This window comes from Struthio camelus, chromosome 2 (genome assembly GCF_040807025.1).
Source record: "Struthio camelus isolate bStrCam1 chromosome 2, bStrCam1.hap1, whole genome shotgun sequence".
NCBI lineage: Eukaryota > Metazoa > Chordata > Aves > Struthioniformes > Struthionidae > Struthio > Struthio camelus.
The window spans coordinates 135,828,202-135,845,346 of NC_090943.1; the positions used below are offsets into that span (position 1 = coordinate 135,828,202).

At 38.3% G+C, this 17,145-nt stretch overlaps 1 protein-coding gene across 1 annotated transcript; it reads left to right on the forward strand.

Moving 5' to 3' along the window:
- The first annotated feature begins 2,503 nt into the window (after positions 1-2,503).
- Positions 2,504-9,529, forward strand: CYP7A1 (cytochrome P450 family 7 subfamily A member 1). Its single transcript, XM_009673526.2, has 6 exons — positions 2,504-2,666; positions 3,908-4,148; positions 4,822-5,432; positions 7,142-7,272; positions 8,130-8,305; positions 8,587-9,529. Exons 1-6 carry the CDS (start codon positions 2,587-2,589, stop codon positions 8,884-8,886), a joined length of 1,539 nt encoding a protein of 512 aa, XP_009671821.1. The 5' UTR covers positions 2,504-2,586; the 3' UTR covers positions 8,887-9,529.
- Positions 9,530-17,145: the final 7,616 nt, after the last annotated feature.

Sequence of the window (17,145 nt, forward strand, 5' to 3'; positions counted from 1 at the left end):
ATGAAAAGTATATTTTTCTAGGAAAATGAAAGAAACACCTCTTTCTGAAAGGGAGTGGGGTGGAAGACTGGATTTTGACCTGACATGCAAAAGGAAGTGGTTTTTAGATTAAATAAGGGCAAAATTCAGTGGAGTAAAAAGTATATTTTTCTCAGAAATAAAAATAAAAATTGCCTCAAATCTAATGGCATTTGTATAGTTATCCTGGGTCTCACTACCTACCTTGGTTTGAAGCCAGAGAAACATTCCCATCTATCAGATTTGCAGCTTGATGCCTTCAGTGTTGTACTTGAAGTGGTAGACTTTGGCAAAAGGTCCAAGCCTTTACTGTTTTATTACCCCACTGTAGGGACATCAGCAAAAACTGGTACAAAAGTGAACTTGAAAAATGACTACAAACTAGTAGTTTCTCTCTTAGAAACATTAGACCTTGAGTAACTCATGAGACATCACTATATACTGTCTGAACCTCCTGCTGGGTGGCTGCATGCCAGGTACTAGGGGGAAGCCAAAGTTTGACCCCTCATTGGTGAGCAACTGAAATGAAAAGAGGCGTAATCTTAACTGATTAGGGCAGTATCGTAACATAAATAATATAGCCATGTCCTGTTTTCAGTGATGATCCAACATCCGCATTATGGTAAGCTAGTCATGGAGCATGTTCATTTCAAACAAAAAGCAGCACAATAAAATAGCACTCATAATTATTTCCTTAACTTTTCTTACAGTGTTTAATTGAAAGACAAGAGGTGATTTCTATTTAATGAGCACTGAATTCATCCCAGATTACCCTTTCTCCTTTCTGAGCACCAAGAGTGCTCCCCTACCCACAGCACAGCCTTGAGGAAAAACAGCAGGGAGCAGCCTGACTTTTTCTCTACGAAATAAGAGTATATCCAGGAGCACCTGTGACACTGACCTTTGGGCAGCTGGAATACCTCCAGCAGTTATTTTATGTCTGGGTGTCTCCAGCCCAGAGCTAATAGACTGTTCATTCCGATCTCTCCCTTCTTGGCCCCTCAGGATCTGAACTAATAGCAATGCAATGTGCAGTTCGGCATAAGCTTTGTTCTCCAAGCAAGTCTGTTTTCTAGGAACTTCCCCCAGACATCTCTGTCCCAAACCTTTGAGTCCCTCCACCTCCCCCACTAAGAAAGTCACTCATATCTCATTTAGGGCCAAAATTATTCTACTGAGAAGGAGAAGGAGTCAACACTGCTATGAAAGGTCCTGCCACTTGGGTCTGCTGGGAAGGTTCAGATTAGGATATGTATTCCTCTGACATGGAGAACGTATCTTAGCTTGTAGTCTTTCGGGCTCATAATGGTGCAGGTAGGCGAGAGAAAGACTTGAAGCTTGGGAGTTAAGGTAACGAAAGGATTCTGAGTTTTAAAACACAGAGGAGTGGAATCAGAGCAGTGAGGTGCATAGAACTAAAATTCAGGGCAGGTTATGAGATAAGAAGAGGAAGTCTCTAGATGATTTCTGTAATTGGAGCAGTGGGACAATGTAAGGGTTTGTGATATCTGGTTAAAGGAGATCTCTGAGCAAAAATGACTGGTTAAATGGAGAATTAGGAAGGTCTTAATAATCTACGAACAAGGTATGGTGGAACTGAATGTGGATGATCAGAGAAAATGGGGACATAGGGATATATTTAAGTAGGACAGAATAAATTTGGCAAATAAATAAAGTGTATAATAAGAATAAAGTGAAGAAGCTTATTGTTCTAGGTCTTCTGAAAATTCAATATGTTCTTCAGAGATTTCCTGAAGCAGGACTAGAGGCCATATTCCAAGGCCGTAAAGTTGGCTGAACTGGTGCTGTACAGTTTGGGGCAAAGGCAAAAGGCAGAAGAATTAAATGGGAAGATAAAGGTGAATTGGAGACAGAAGACGATCCAAAGACACTGAGAAACAGTGAGGTGATCTAATTCTACTTTCTTCTCTCTTGCTCTGCATCATAGAAAGCCCATTTTATCCTTTCTACTAGAGAAACTTTGTTAGAGGGAGTAAGTCCATTTCTATAGCAGTGTCTTTTTCCCCAGCCAAACCTTACCGATGCACATTAGAGCCTAGTCGATCTACAAGAAATAAAAGGGAGATGAGTAGGCTGGCGGCTGAAGGAAAACAATAACTTTACCCACCATTTAGTCCAGCCTGAATCTACTGGACACCTGTCAGTAGCCATTTCATTTATTGCTAAACTTGACCTATAAACTGTAGTTGGTAAATCTACAGGACAGATCAAAACACACCTGAGAGACCTTCAAATTATCAACTATTACAGCTGTTTGATTATTTTGGAACTGCTACTGATATGTGATATCAGCTCAAGGCCATATCTGCAACTGTCTAGATCAATCCAATGAAGGTCTCTACAGAAAGACGCCAGAACAAAGACAAAAGAGACTGTCCAGAAATGGTTAATTAATAGCTTGTTAGTTGACTGAATCCCGTTACATACACTGGTGCACCTACTGTATATAAAAAGTGACCTATCTTCTGTATCATTCTCAGCCACCTCTTCTGCCATACTGGCAGTTACCAGGTTTTCCACTTGGAAGTTTTTGGACGTTGACCTAAAATGTTTGTAGCATCTTGGATCTGGGGAACAGTGACAGTACTCTGTTGTGTGTTTTGGTTTCTTATAGGAAGGAGGAAGAGGTAAGATGTCTTTTAAAATGCATCTCAGCGTACCTAGCCTTTATTTCTGTCAAAGATATTGTGTGTGAGACTAAAAGCAGTGTCATCTGAAGTATATCAAGTTGATAGGTGCAGGATAATGCAGGCAACACTGTAGCTTGGTCTTTTGAGAGATTTATGTTACCTTTTTTGTGTACAGGCTTTTTAAAAATAATGGGGTAATGCTTAGACGTAGGTGTAGGTACAAATCTATGCATGAATGAGGTAATTAAAATATTAATATGCATATTCTGATTTCCTAAAGTACTGGGCTATAGTTTTACCTGTATCTAGTTACATGCTTTTAATAGAGACAATATTTGTATTGTTTACTATGTTAAATACATAATTTTTAAAAAGCAGGAACTTAAGCATTTATCCTACTGGCTTGTGCCACATGTACAGAAAGAACAAGTAATTTGTGTACCTATTGTAATTTTATATTTTTTGACAGTCAGTTGTTTTTTTTTTCTTTAAAAGTTTAATAAAAAAGGTAGAAAATAGTTAACTTTTATAATATCCAACAGGATCACACTAGAAGAGCTGAAGTATTGTTTGGAAGTTATTTTAGCATCCATATTTCACCTTACGCAGTCAAGCAGTTATTTGACTTTCAGATTAAAATACATCATTTAAGGATAGGCTTAACTATAAGCATGTGCTTAACGATGCTTTGCTTGAAAGACTAGCTATTATGCTCACTGAAGATGATGGCAAAATTCCCACTGTTTTCAGCACTGCAAAATCTACTCCAAATGGGGACATGCCAATAATAACAACCTTTCTACACTGAGAAGCCTATTCCCCTGGTACTCAAATTGAATTATGGATACCATTGCCCAAGGACGTTTCAAACAATGTTGGTGGGATGTTTTTTTTTTATCTATGGGTCAATTATGTATCTGTGTATGTAAGTTAGACGAGTCGGAACAACGTTGTATTTAACCAGGTGAAAAATAAATTTCTGAGGCAGGGGGAAAGAAAAGGTGATGTAGACAAACTATGTTTTATCATGTTTATTGAAATGCATAAAGTTATTCTTTCTAGTATACCTTAGACCTCATAAGAGAGTTACTGTTCAGAGCAGGGGAAATTCTTTGTCAACGTATAGTAGAAAACAAACATTACAAAAAGTTTAGCATCACCACTTCACTTAGCCGGTTGTCTTAGAGGAGAGATCTTGATGCATACTTCTAAATTCAGCATTTGTTTGCATTTTGTAGGCGACGAGGTGAGCCACCACTTGAAAATGGGTTCCTTCCATACCTGGGCTGTGCCTTGCAGTTCGGTGCTAACCCCCTCGAATTCCTCAGAGAAAAGCAGAAGAAGCATGGCCACATTTTTACTTGCAGAGTAGCTGGACAATACATTCATTTCCTCACTGACCCTTTTTCATACCATTCATTGATACGCCAAGGAAAACACTTGGACTGGAAAAAGTTCCATTTTGCTACTTCTGCCAAGGTACCATTTTAAAAATGGTTGTAATATTTAACATGCAAAATATCTGCTGTCAGGTCAGACAGGACCTAGTTAATACCTACATAAATTCATAGCATAACTACATCTTCGAAATATAGTTTGTTTCATATTTCTGCACTTTATCAGTTTAAAATATTGCGGTCTTTTTTTTCCCCTTTTCGTTAAGGAAAGGGAATTTGCAGTCATTTGGATTATCCAAGAATGACAGTATTTAGCCACGTAGTGTCCCAGATTGCTCTAGTGAATATACAGTTAGCAGCCTCTGCAAAATGATATGTAGCTTGCTGAAGCTGAAACCTTCTTCAGGAGGTATTCATCGCTGCGGAAGATATATGCTAATATCTTAAAAAATTATGTAACGCAGTAAAAGCTCAGTCAGACTCTTAATGAAGCAAGCAAAAAGGCTCCTGTTGATTTCAGTGAGATAGGTAACCATGTCTGTTTATTTATAAGACCTATTAGAATCTATTTTTGTTTGCCTACTTTACAGCTGCTATGTTTCACTGAGAAAGTATCAGTTCTAGTATTAATAATCCTTATTATGTTTCCCTCTAGTAAGCTATGAAGTTATACTTTGGCTTTAGTTTCTGTTAAACTTTATCATCGAGGTTATGATAGGCCTTATTTATTGTGTATCCAATTTATTTTGTGACAGGTTTTTGGGCACGGTAGTATTGATCCAGTGGAGGGAAACACCACTGAAAATTTTCATCAGACTTTCATTAGAACCCTTCAAGGTAATGCTCTAGATCCCCTCATTGAAGCAATGATGGAAAATCTACAATATGTCATGCTGCAGTCAAGAACATCTAAACTTCAGCCTAATATCTGGGTGACAGAAGGTCTTTACGCATTCTGTTGCCGGGTAATGTTCGAGTCTGGCTTTTTAACACTTTTTGGTACAGAATTTAATTCAAATCACGATAAAAATCTATCAAAGCAGGAAACTGAGAGAGCTCATATCCTAAATGCTCTTGAAAACTTCAAGGAATTTGATAAGATCTTTCCAGCACTTGTGGCAGGCCTGCCGATCCATCTGTTCAAGAGTGCCCACAGTGCACGTGAGAAGCTGGTAGAGGCTCTGCTCCACAAGAACCTGCTGAAGAGGAACAACCTCTCCGAGCTTGTCACCCTCCGCATGTTCCTGAACGACACTCTGTCAACTTTTGATGACAAGGAAAAAGCGAAAACCCATGTGGCAGTGCTGTGGGCCTCACAAGCCAACACCATTCCTGCCACTTTTTGGAGCTTGTTCTATCTCATTAAGTAAGTTCCAATGCTTCTTTTTTTACAAATGAGAAAAATAATGTGTGTTATCTTTCAGAAACTGGGTCGCTATTACAGGCAAATTCTACTCTTCATACCTCTTCAATGTCAATATCAAAAAGCTGGCTGATAACTACTGTAGTGGCATGTTGTTCTGGACTTCCACAGAAACCCCCTCCCTCATCTCAGACCAGCAATGGTACCACTGAAGAATTCCAAAGGAAATTTTTCAAAAAAAACCCTACTCCAACCCAATACCTTGAGGCATCGCATAAAAAAGAGTGTGTCTAACACTTTGTCAGTGGTAACTTTGGGGTAAATCTACACAATGTGACATTAAAAGTATTGGTTGCAGTTAGAACATTAATTGTATTGAAGGCTACCAATATAATGGGAAATTTTTAGACTATTTCCCTAGACTAGCCAAAATGAGCTTTAGCCTAACTGTTCTTTTCACAGATACTTAACTGAAAATAGTTTATACATTGCTTGACCTACTGAGGTTAAAGGAATTATGCAGACATACACCAAGGATCTAATGGCAGCTCCCTGCCCGAGCTCTACAGTAGTGTGGTTACACTTGAATAAATCTGTTGTGGCAAAATGAATAGCCGGGCCCAAAACCTTGTACTAATATATGATGTTTTAGGCCTGAGATTTTGGGTTTCACTTAAGATATATGTCAACATTCCTTAACAGAAGGGCACATTCAAAGCCTTATGTGGGTCAGAACTGTTGTACCTAATTTCCCAAATTTCCAGAATAGACTGTCCTATATAGTGTTTTTCTACAATTTGGGGAAACCCTTAACGTTAGATATCTGCAGTGTAGCCTGTAATTACTGGGCTTGTTATTCAGGAGAGGAGCGCACAATTTAGATAATACTATTAAATGTCCATTTTAGAGTGAGCCTCCGTGCAGTGTAATCTACCTCCACATGACTAACTCTATGTGTGTATCTAAATCTATGACATCTTTTACTTAGTCAGTGGATTGCCTCCCTCATAGTTACCTGCTAACGTTAATAATTGAAGGACTTTTTGGTACTTTTCATACTAAGAGCTGCACTGGCTTAAATTCTTCTGGTCTTGGAGTCTTTTGGCACTCTGATTGTCTGTTTATAGCAATGGCAATATTGCATCCCATATTGCTAATTAGACATATTTCACCATAACTTGCGTATTCCATGTCTGTAGGAAAGTGAAAAATGTGAAGGATACTATGTTGATTTTAGTATTAGAAAGATTCTTTTCAGATAGACAGAGCATTGCTCCATAATAGGACATAACTGAGGATAAGTAATGTTGTAAAACTGATATATGATCCTGTTCGAAACTTTTTACCTGCACTGGGGCTATTGCCTAATCTACAGCCGATTGTTTCATTTCTTTTTCTTGGCATTGCTTTTAGTGACATCACTATTTATTTAACTGTGTTATACACATTAGTTCTGTCCCACTCATCGTTGGAGACAGAATCAAATATGTGGAGTTCTTTTCCATTTTTGAAGCTAATGTATCTTTGCTACTAAAAGAAAAACTGTAGTTACAAAACTGGCTTTTGGTGGCAATATTTTCATTTTAGAAGGTTGTACTTGTCAGCTAACAAAGTGCATTTTAATCAGGAAGTAAACGAATGGCAAAAGCCCCTTTCTATACCATTCTTAAGTGTGAGATCATGTTATATTATTTCTGCTATTTTGATTGTAGGAGTCCAGAAGCAATGAGAGCTGCTACTGAAGAAGTGCAAACTATTTTGGAAAGTGCGGGAGAAAAGATCGGCTTAGACAGCAAAAATATTTCCTTGAACCGAAAACAGTTGGATAATATGCCCATACTAGGTATGATTATTTTATGGAGCAGTATGAGAAATTGCCCTGCAGTTTTCAGAATCTTCTATTTTTTATCATAAACACTTGTAAATAAATTACTATTAGCCAACAAACACCAAAATAAAAATCTTAAACATTCCTTAGCAATGGTCACACAGTCTTCCGAACGTCCCAGGTGGTACTGAGAATATCAGAATTCAAATGAATAGCACTTTTTCCTAGGTAAGGGTATATATGAAAACTGCTACATAGCTACATAGCATTGGAGAACCACAGCTAATTCAGGGCAAAATTTTTTAATAATGACTTAAGATCAAAGAAAAGGGTGTTGCCAAATTTTATATCCCAGCTCTTACTATATGAAGCAAGATATTCTAATACCACTACCAGTATTTCTTCTTGATATTCTGCAAATGATGCATACATTTTTTCAGAAATATCCTAGTTTAAAAAGAAAACATATAGAAAAGAAAATTTAAAAGAAAATAAAGATAAAAGAAAAGAATATAAAGAAAATGTATATTGAAAGCAAACAAAAACAAGTTGTTTTTTGTTAGTACTGTTTTCTATGCATCACCTCTAAGTTTTACAAAGTCCTGTTCTTCACAGTAAAAACATCTCTCACTTTCAAATATTTTGTTGCATCAACTATAAATGTCATTCTAGATAAAAGTGGATGATGTCCCCAGTGTTATCTGCAGGAAGGATAAAGCTAACAACAAATGAGAAAGATAATTTCTTAGACATCTGTAAAGTTACTGTTAAATTAGATCTTTTAATAAATGCAGGATTCAAAAAATATGACATCCCCCAAGGACATACACATACTATTTCCAGGTTAATCATTCCTTTTCATCTCCCCATAGATAGCATCATCAAGGAAGCAATGAGGTTATCAAGTGCCTCTATGACTTTCCGAGTCGCTAATGAGGATTTCACATTGCATTTAGAGAAGGAGTTCTACAACATTCGCAGAGATGATATTGTAGCTCTTTATCCTCAACTGTTGCACTTCGATCCAGAAATCTATGCTGATCCCTTGGTAAGTGTTTATCACAATGCGTTCAATTCCAGGCTCTAGCAGGAACAAACATGCTCCTTACTGAAGTATTTACCAGTACTGCTGCCACAGCTGGTTCTCTGTTCTACCCCAGACAATCTATTTCTTTACCTGGAGACTCAATGATAGACAAGAGAACTAGCCTGTGCAATACTTACTGCAAGGGACTTTTCTTTTCCTGCCTGAATTTTATGTCTTAATGGTGTTATCTAGTCCTCAGAGGCATTCAAATATCAAGTAACTTTTTGTGGACTTTATTACAGACGTTCAAGTATGATCGTTATCTGGATGAGAACGGAGAAGAAAAGACTGACTTCTACCGCAACGGTCGCAAGTTAAAGTATTATTATATGCCATTTGGGTTAGGAATAGCAAAGTGCCCTGGCAGGCTATTTGCTGTCCATGAAATTAAACAATTTTTGACTTTAATACTTTCATATTTTGAGATAGAGCTTGTAGACAGTAATGTGCAATGTCCATCTTTAGACCAATCCCGTGCAGGACTGGGTATTTTACAACCAACCAATGATGTTGATTTCAGGTACAGATTGAAATTTCTATGATAATATATATCATATATGATACATAAGCTATATACCACATACAGATGCTATAAAACATAAACTTTATATATATATTATATATATAGATAGATAGATAGATAAAAATGTCACACAACTGGGTGAAAATCTATGATAATTTATCGGTCTAACAGAGAATGCATAAATTATACCATTAGGGTACTGCAATGCAGTGGGGATAATGCACAACGCTGGTACATGTTTCCCCTTTTACCAGATGCAAGTTGAGATCTTGAATTTGTGCGTTTACAGTTGTTCTTTTCTTCTGCCAGAAAATACTTTCCCAGAGCAATATAGTAAAAATTTTGTCCCCTAGTTCAAAATAATTTTCAAAATTCAACTAGGTAAAATTTGCCTTTTTTGTAACTGAAACATTTTAGTGTTTTCCCCTTCCTAGGTAAAATAGCGTATTTATTGTAAAAAGAAAAATTGGATGTGGGAAGAGGGGAGCTACCTGGGGAAGTGCCTTTATGTTTTCATGAAAAACTCAAAAAAGACTTGAAGAAAATCTACAAAAGCTTTCACGTTCTAGTGAAATGGGAAAACCTTGTATTATATTCATTGTAATATATTTCTTTTCAAAAAGTTGTAAATGTATTAAAATAAATGATATTACCTGAACAAAGTGTGCCTCTAAACTGTTGGTCATTTCAATGTCTTAACATTCTCAGTGATTTACCCACTAATCCAAAGCCAGCTGAGCCAGCTTTAAACTAGACAGTTGAAATGCCAGTACAGAGATAAACTAATAGCCATCCATATATTAACTAGTGAGTCTAGCTGGATTTTGCAGCCTTCTGTAAACTCCATAATTCCATGGCTTAATGTCTTCTTTCAGTTCATTTGGTCTATGAAAAACTGAAGAATTAAATAGTTCCTAAAGCTGATCTTACTTTCAGCCACCCAAGGAATATCTAGAGAAGTGAACTGTGGGGAAGGTAAATAACACCACAGAATTCACCAAATAATAGAATAAAATCAAGTTGTAAACACTGTAGGGTGTCTTCTGATATTATCCCCAAATGCTGATGCTCTCACAGACAGCACAGGAGATACAAAAGCCAATGTCTCCATGTTTGCATTGACTACTTGGTACTTTCTCCTTCTTCCTCTATTATGTGATAATCCAAATCCACTGGAATTATGTTCTCATGGCTTTGCTTGACTGGCCCTATCTCATTTACACAGCCTCCCTCACTATACTGACAGTGTATGCATGAGGTCAGATGGTTGTATATGCCGTTTTCTTTCCCAAGACTCACAAACACACTCTTCCCTCAGCTACTAGATCTTCCTCTTACTATGTTCCTTTTCTATTCCCTCTGTATACTAACTATGGGGATAGCTCTACAGAGGGTTTTGGGAAAGAAATAGATGTGGTCTCTCTGGTCTGTCTAGCCATAGGGACTTCAGCATTTTAAATAAAATTTCAGTGAGGCAGCTAAGCCACATTTTTCACTGTAACAGATACATAGGAAGACACTTCAGTCTCCATTTGAGGTTTACTTTTAGTATTTTTTTAAAGTGAGGATTAGATCAGTCTTTAATGATCAGAATGTACTAGATAAATGCAACAGATATGTTAGGTTTTGTCTGTAGCCCTCAGTCAATTTTGGACCAAGAAGATGAACAGCAAGTACATAAAAATTTTAAAGTTCTCATAGACAGAGCCGCCCTTTACAAATTCATGTTTGGTTTTGAAGTCAGTGCTAGCATTACTATTGACAATCTAGAACAAGAAGCGCTTCATTGCAGCTTGCATAAGCCTCTACAAATTTCTAATGCAAATTGACTAAACTGACATCCTTAAAACTGTATTTGCAATTAAAATAGCTACCCATACTTTTTTATTTGTAGTGCATATTGTTTCATATGATGAACAATCCTTTAAGAATGATTTATCCCCAACATGCAAAGTACATGCACACACACACACATACACAAAGAACTTCTATGCAATTTTAGTAAATTCAAGTCCAATGGGAAAAAAGCATACTCCTGCTGGAGCAGATATGACTGAGGAATGGTCAGGAGATCTCCCAAGACATCCTGTGGCTGAGTCGTTATGGTCTATCTCAGAACGTGCCCAAGAAACTTCTTCAACAAATAAAAATGCTGCATAAATATCCAGCTTGAGGCGAGCTCTTTAGGCCTCCCAAAACTACATAGTCGTTCTGAGCCAAAAGCCAATACTATTCTAAAGTGCAAATTTCATCCTAGAAGGAATTGGAAATCAATTAATGTCAAATAAAGTGGGCGGTGAGACAAAGTCCTCCAAGTTGGCTTGCCTATGCTGTTGCAGTTAAGCAACATACTGTAACATTAAAAAAAGAATGAAAAAAAAAAATTCTAGGTCATCTGGGTAAGGTCTAGGACCAAGGCCACAGCTGGGCTGGCAACACTCATGAGCTGCTTAGGTGTTGGTAACATCACAAAGCCACTCAGACCTCTGATTCTAGCTGGACTCCTTCTAACCAACCAGCCAATTTTTCCATGTACTATTTATAAATATTCATAAAACTATCCTCTTTAATCTAAATCAGAAGATTACAACTTTAAGCTTGACCAAAAACATTTTTACAGACAGCATGCACAGATTAAATTTATATGTACCAGGATTTGATTTTATAAATCTCTTCCATCCATATTCATTATGCAGTATGAGATTTAAAGCAATTGTATTTAAAGCAATTGTACTATCCAAATGTTTTGCATTTTGCCTTTGTTACTTGCTTATGCTTTTATATAAAAAAATCAAAAGTAGAGACCTAGTCTTTTTTTTTTTAAAGAAAATTCCAATGCTATACATTTTTTTCTCAATTCATCCTTTCAGTCATATTATGCCCTTGATTTAGGTCCTATTAAGAGCAAAGATAAAGGCTTATTAAGACTTACTAAGAGCATAGGGAAGGCTCCAACTGCAGGCTAACAATCTATCCTGAACTCAAGTCTTTCTACAAAGGATTTAATAACAACTCTGATTTACAATATTATCTACTGCTCTAAGGTACCCGAGCCAGTTGGAGGCTCATTCCGTTATGAATGCCATTATTCATTATGAAGACTGTTTTCAAAAGACAGACCTTGGCATCAGTTCATGCAACACAACCTTCTTGTAGCAACAGTAATACAGATATGCATATTTTAAAGTGGCCAGCTTTTGTACATCTTGCACTGCTCTCCCATAGGGCTAATTCAAAGATTTCCAGAAGCAGTTGAGTCACAAGAGTCTGCCCCAACAGGAGAATATGTTATTCCCGTTGGACATGGATTTATTAAAATGTCTTTGAAATTTCTATTTTTACTTGCATACTTTGCATCTTGGGGTAGATCATTTTTAAAGGAAAGTTGCTCATCACGTGCATCAGTGTGCACTACAAATATAAAAAAGAACAGAAGTAGCTAGACTGTTCCCAGACTAACTAACCACATTGCAGAGGCAGGCACAAGGGTCCATATCCATCCCACCTAAGTCTGATGCCTTAACTGAGGAATCATCACCATAAAGCATAAATCATCAGCAGATCAGCATTAAGCAGAACTGGCATCAGATCATAAACATGGTACCCCAGGGTTGGCTCAAGTGCTCCTGTGGTCCTGCCGAACCCCCCCTGCAGGACTCACCACTCACCTTCCCGCCACCTCTCTTTTGCTGGGGTAGGATTTCTGAATAGGAGCCTGAATGCATAATCTGTGAACCCACTGGGAAAGAAATATAAAACAACAGAGGCAACCAGCTCTTTTTGGCTAGCTTTGAACTCCTGTAAACATAAGGAGTATGTCAGTATGTCTTCAGAGGGCTTTCTGGAGCTATGCTGCTTTTAGAGTTGACCTAGCGTTACATAACTGAAAAGAACCAGTACAAAACATCTTGAGCTGAGTTAATTTGATTTATTTCACATTTGCTTGTTTATATCTAAATTGTCTTTTCAAAATTCAGGCAGGGATTTACTGGGGTTTCTGAGGTTTATCCCTATCCTCTGCTTGGTTTTCTGCTTCCCAGTCACTCTGGTACTCCTAACGCAGCACTGCAGCTCCTTTCTGCTTCCTGGCAGCAGGGCCAATTTTTCCTCACCTTCTTGTACACTCACCATGTATACATTGCAACCTCTGTACTATACTGAAGTTAGAAATTTGAAGTAAAGAAGCACCTGGAGGCTTACAGCCTTCAGCTCCTGCCTCCCGGACCTGCTGCTGCCTTCCTTTACAGCCAGGTTGGGTAAGCTTAGGCCTGACTAGACCATGTGGATTCCCCGAGAACTGCAGTTTCACATAAACTACAGGAATGACAAACCTGCTCAGGACTATAAATTGCATTGTTATCACACTGGCTTCCTTTCAATCCACTAGTGTAAGGCAACCCTGTTGGGATCTGATTCATGGTGGGCAGTGCAAATTTCTTTGATGTGATTATAGGACTATTCTACTGCATTTCATGTCTTCATATTATTATTATTATTCATTATAGTGAATTTATACAAAAAATCTCAATGATACAGTGGTGGATAACTCATCCTACAGTCTGGTGTAAGTGTACAGCAAATACAGGCTTGAAGGTCGATGGAAGTTCAAATTAATCTAATTCCCCCTTGATAAAAATTAAAAAAAAAAAAACATGTAGATATTAAAATTGATCTGCAGCTGAGTTGCAGGAGACTAGGGAGGAGCAAATTTCTCAGCAGCCTTCTATTGCACTCAAAATCAAACCATTAGTCCAAAATAGTAGAGAAGAGGCATCTACACCTCTAGTGTTTTAGTCTCTCTTGTACTCCACGTTATTAATGCTCCTCTTTTCTCCTGCAGTTACTCAAAAATTTTGGATTTCCTGTCCTATCCAGATTGGCTGAGAGATCGTAATAGTAAGTTTTATAGGTGAGTTTAATAGACCTGTCTAACTGAAACTGTTTTGGCAGAAGACCCTTCTAAAATAAAGTTTACATATGTTAAGAAAATGTAAAGGTTAATGCCAGATCCAGCCTCAGTATAAAAGCGCTTTACATTCTTTCTTTAGAAAAGTTTGTGCCTGAACATCCTGTATTGTATTCCCAGTTGTTTAAGCAATGTCATGAGAGAAATGAGAGGGAAAAAGAGCACTCTCTTTCCACTTTTTGACAAAAGGAATACAGATGAACAGTTCAAACAGTTTTGGGTAGGGTTTTTTTTTTTTTTTGGTAGTAGGGTTGCATGGAAGTGTTTTGGTTTGCTGCCATGGCTGCAAATTTTATACCCTCAGTTAAACCTCTGTTACCAGGATCACACAGATATAAGTGAGGGGGGTACAAAGTCTGTGGCTCCTATGCCTCAGCTAATGTAATCAAATACTTCAGCAATCAATGCTCTTCTGACTAGCCAGGGTCATGGACACCGCGAGGTTATTACGGGACAATTCTGTTTGCTGACTCTCCAAATAGCAATACTTTTCTTAAGACTGGAGACAGAAAAGCATGACTGAAGACTGTGAGAACAATTAAAAAGTATTAGGCAGACCCAGTCTGTTAGGAAGGAGGCAGCCTACTCCATGGACTGTGTGAGTATTTCACACTACAGAACTACTGGGTAAAACACATAGAAAGATATGATCAGAAATGGGGCTAAGACCCTATCTCCCAGGTGAGAGAGTAACTGCTAGGTTAGGCCAGGCATTCACTTCTTAGTGAATTTGTAGCACTTTTTCTCCGAAAAACTGAACAGATTCAATAGGACGGTTTGAATGACTCCCTCTCTGTAACCTGATGGGTAAAGTACTCTCTTGGCTGAGTAAAGCTGAAATTAGCTGAGATTCAACTTCAACATGGGACTGAAGGCCCTGAGGTAGAGGAAGGAACTGAGTCCCGCTCTTCCGCACCTAAAGGGAAGACACAGCTAATTTTGTAGCTATTCTCTAGAGGAGTAAGAGTCGGGGTAACTCATGAGAGAGGTGCAAGCATGTTATGGATGAGGCATGCTGAGGAGTTTAAGTGCATATGTTTTTTTGGATCCAAGTGAGCTCTGCGTAGGGCTAGTATCTCTGCACAGCAATCTTGGGAGTAATACACAGGCAGCTGAGTGAGGGCAGGTGGCCTAAATCTGAGCAGAAAGAGGTATTTTGACTGAAGTAGATGGGGTCTGGGTAGTGAAAACATTTTATAGTTTTCAGGCTAAAAGAAATCTTTACATTTCCAGTCTTAAGAGTTCTTGGAAGTGACACAATGACCTTACTAATGAAGAAAGACACATTAGAAGACAAGGCACAGCTTTTATGCTCCTGAAACTGTGCTGGCCATAGCTGCTATTCACCAGCTGTGACTCATCCACAGAGATACTAAATCAGATAACCTTCTGCTGGATGCTAGGGCACATGTAATATTACCCTGGATGGAGTCATCTGGCTCCAGCAGACTTAACCAGCTAACTCCCAGCAAAGCGAGCGTGAAGTAGCAATAGGCATGCTCAGAGGTAGCAGAAGGGGGTTGGGAGGATAGGCGTGCATGGGAATTTGGTAGCTTTGGCTCTGGGTGGTTGGGGAGATAAAGGAACTGGCCTCGTGAGCTGCAATGCACTCACAGTTTTCTCGAGGTTCAGCTGTAGAAGTCTGGGAACTGTTTGAGAGTTGAAAGTGTTTGATTGATGAAGCTAAAACCAGCATAGCCAAATTTTAAAAGGAACAACCTGCTATTGCATTATGTGGGGACACTATCTGCCAGGCTTGCTTTGAGGTGCTCTCCAGTGGTGGAGGGAGGGGATTTATGAATCCTAATGGGCTGAGGATCAAAACTACAACTCTTTTCCTGTCAAAACTAAAGCAGTCCTGGGCTCAAACGTAAGCAGAAGCGTAGGCACTTAGAGCTGCCTCCAAGTTCGGGCAGCCATTCTTCAACATCTGAACAATGTTTTTGGTGACTGCAGTATGGAACAAAGATTTTCAAGTCCTACCTAATGTTTTTAAATCCATTTTGGATCCTAATGTAGAGAATATCAGGATAAACTGTTTATATTATAGACTTTTCATGTTAACAGTTTCTGAAGGGAAAAAAAAAGGAAAAGAAGAAAAGTCATGGGATATTTTTTCTGAAAGTATGAAATAAATTTTAGTGACAACTATAGCTTAGGTCAATAAGGTGCTTAGAAAGATAGTGCCCACAGTCTTGATGTAAATAGATCGCTGTAACAGCACAAATAGGTATCCACTGTTCATGAACAGAGTGCTAAAGTCACATAGTCAGCAGGCTGAAGGTAGGGCCAAGATCTACTCTCATTTACACCACAATAACTACAATTAGGTAAACATAGGATGCAGATGGGGCTTGCGCATAATTATGCCTGCCATCTGCCCCTCTTTAGCCAGCTGTATAAGGGACGTTTGCTGGTAAAAGCAGACATTGCCTCAGTGTCACTTTAGGATTAAACAATAAAAAGGTTACATATTATTAAATGGACTATTTGTCAGTGTAAATACACACCTTGCTAACTGTTGTTGACTTTAATTTGTTTTCTGCCAAGATAGACAACTCTGTAGGACCACACTTAAAAACAAACAATCTTCACGTGTTATAAAAAGAGAGGTCACTTCAGCCCAATTCACTGAAGAGCTACAGATTTTTTTAAATGAAAAGTTCATTTTACATGATGCACTGATAAATAAGATCCTGCATTCTCTATTTGTCTTTTTAAGAAATTCAACTTATCAGATAGAAGGATCCCATGGAGATTTTGACAGATTAAATTGCCCTGGTTGATGCAGTCACTCCTGTTTTGAAGACACTTCAGTGTGAGGACCCATCTACATATTTTTCAGTAGCATTTGTGTAACAGTTGATTGGAAGGGGCTCAGTCTCCAATAACTGCGGACTTGAGACATATAAATATCCACACAAACATAAGACCATAGTCTGGCACTGCATCAGACTAAAGGTCCATCTAACCTTAGCTTTCTATTTCTAATAATATCCCACATATGCCTACAGAAGCATATAGGAGTAGGGCAAACATTTAATGAAACTTCCTCAGGACTTATTCCCAAAGGTGCAGCAGTAGCCCTTTTCAGGAAAAGCACCAATTTTCTGTGAGGTTTTGGAGGCCTTTGAGAGGCCTCTGGCCTAGCATTAAATGCTGGAGTAACAGGTTGTGTGAAGTACCTACTCGCAGGAACACAGAGTCAATCTCACCTTAAACTTGGTTTATAGACAGATTAATGTCAGCTCCTCTCTGTCTCTTCTCAGCACATGGTCCATATGAATGTCTGGCCTATACTGTGTGGAGCAC

Bases quoted from the DNA above. Each gene is read 5' to 3' on its own strand.
- CYP7A1 (XM_009673526.2), top strand. From the start codon at position 2,587: ATGTTTGTAGCATCTTGGATCTGGGGAACAGTGACAGTACTCTGTTGT. The intron at 2,667-3,907 runs GTAAGATGTCTT...TGCATTTTGTAG, and splicing joins CTTATAGGAAGGAGGAAGAG to GCGACGAGGTGAGCCACCAC. The intron at 4,149-4,821 runs GTACCATTTTAA...ATTTTGTGACAG, and splicing joins ATTTTGCTACTTCTGCCAAG to GTTTTTGGGCACGGTAGTAT.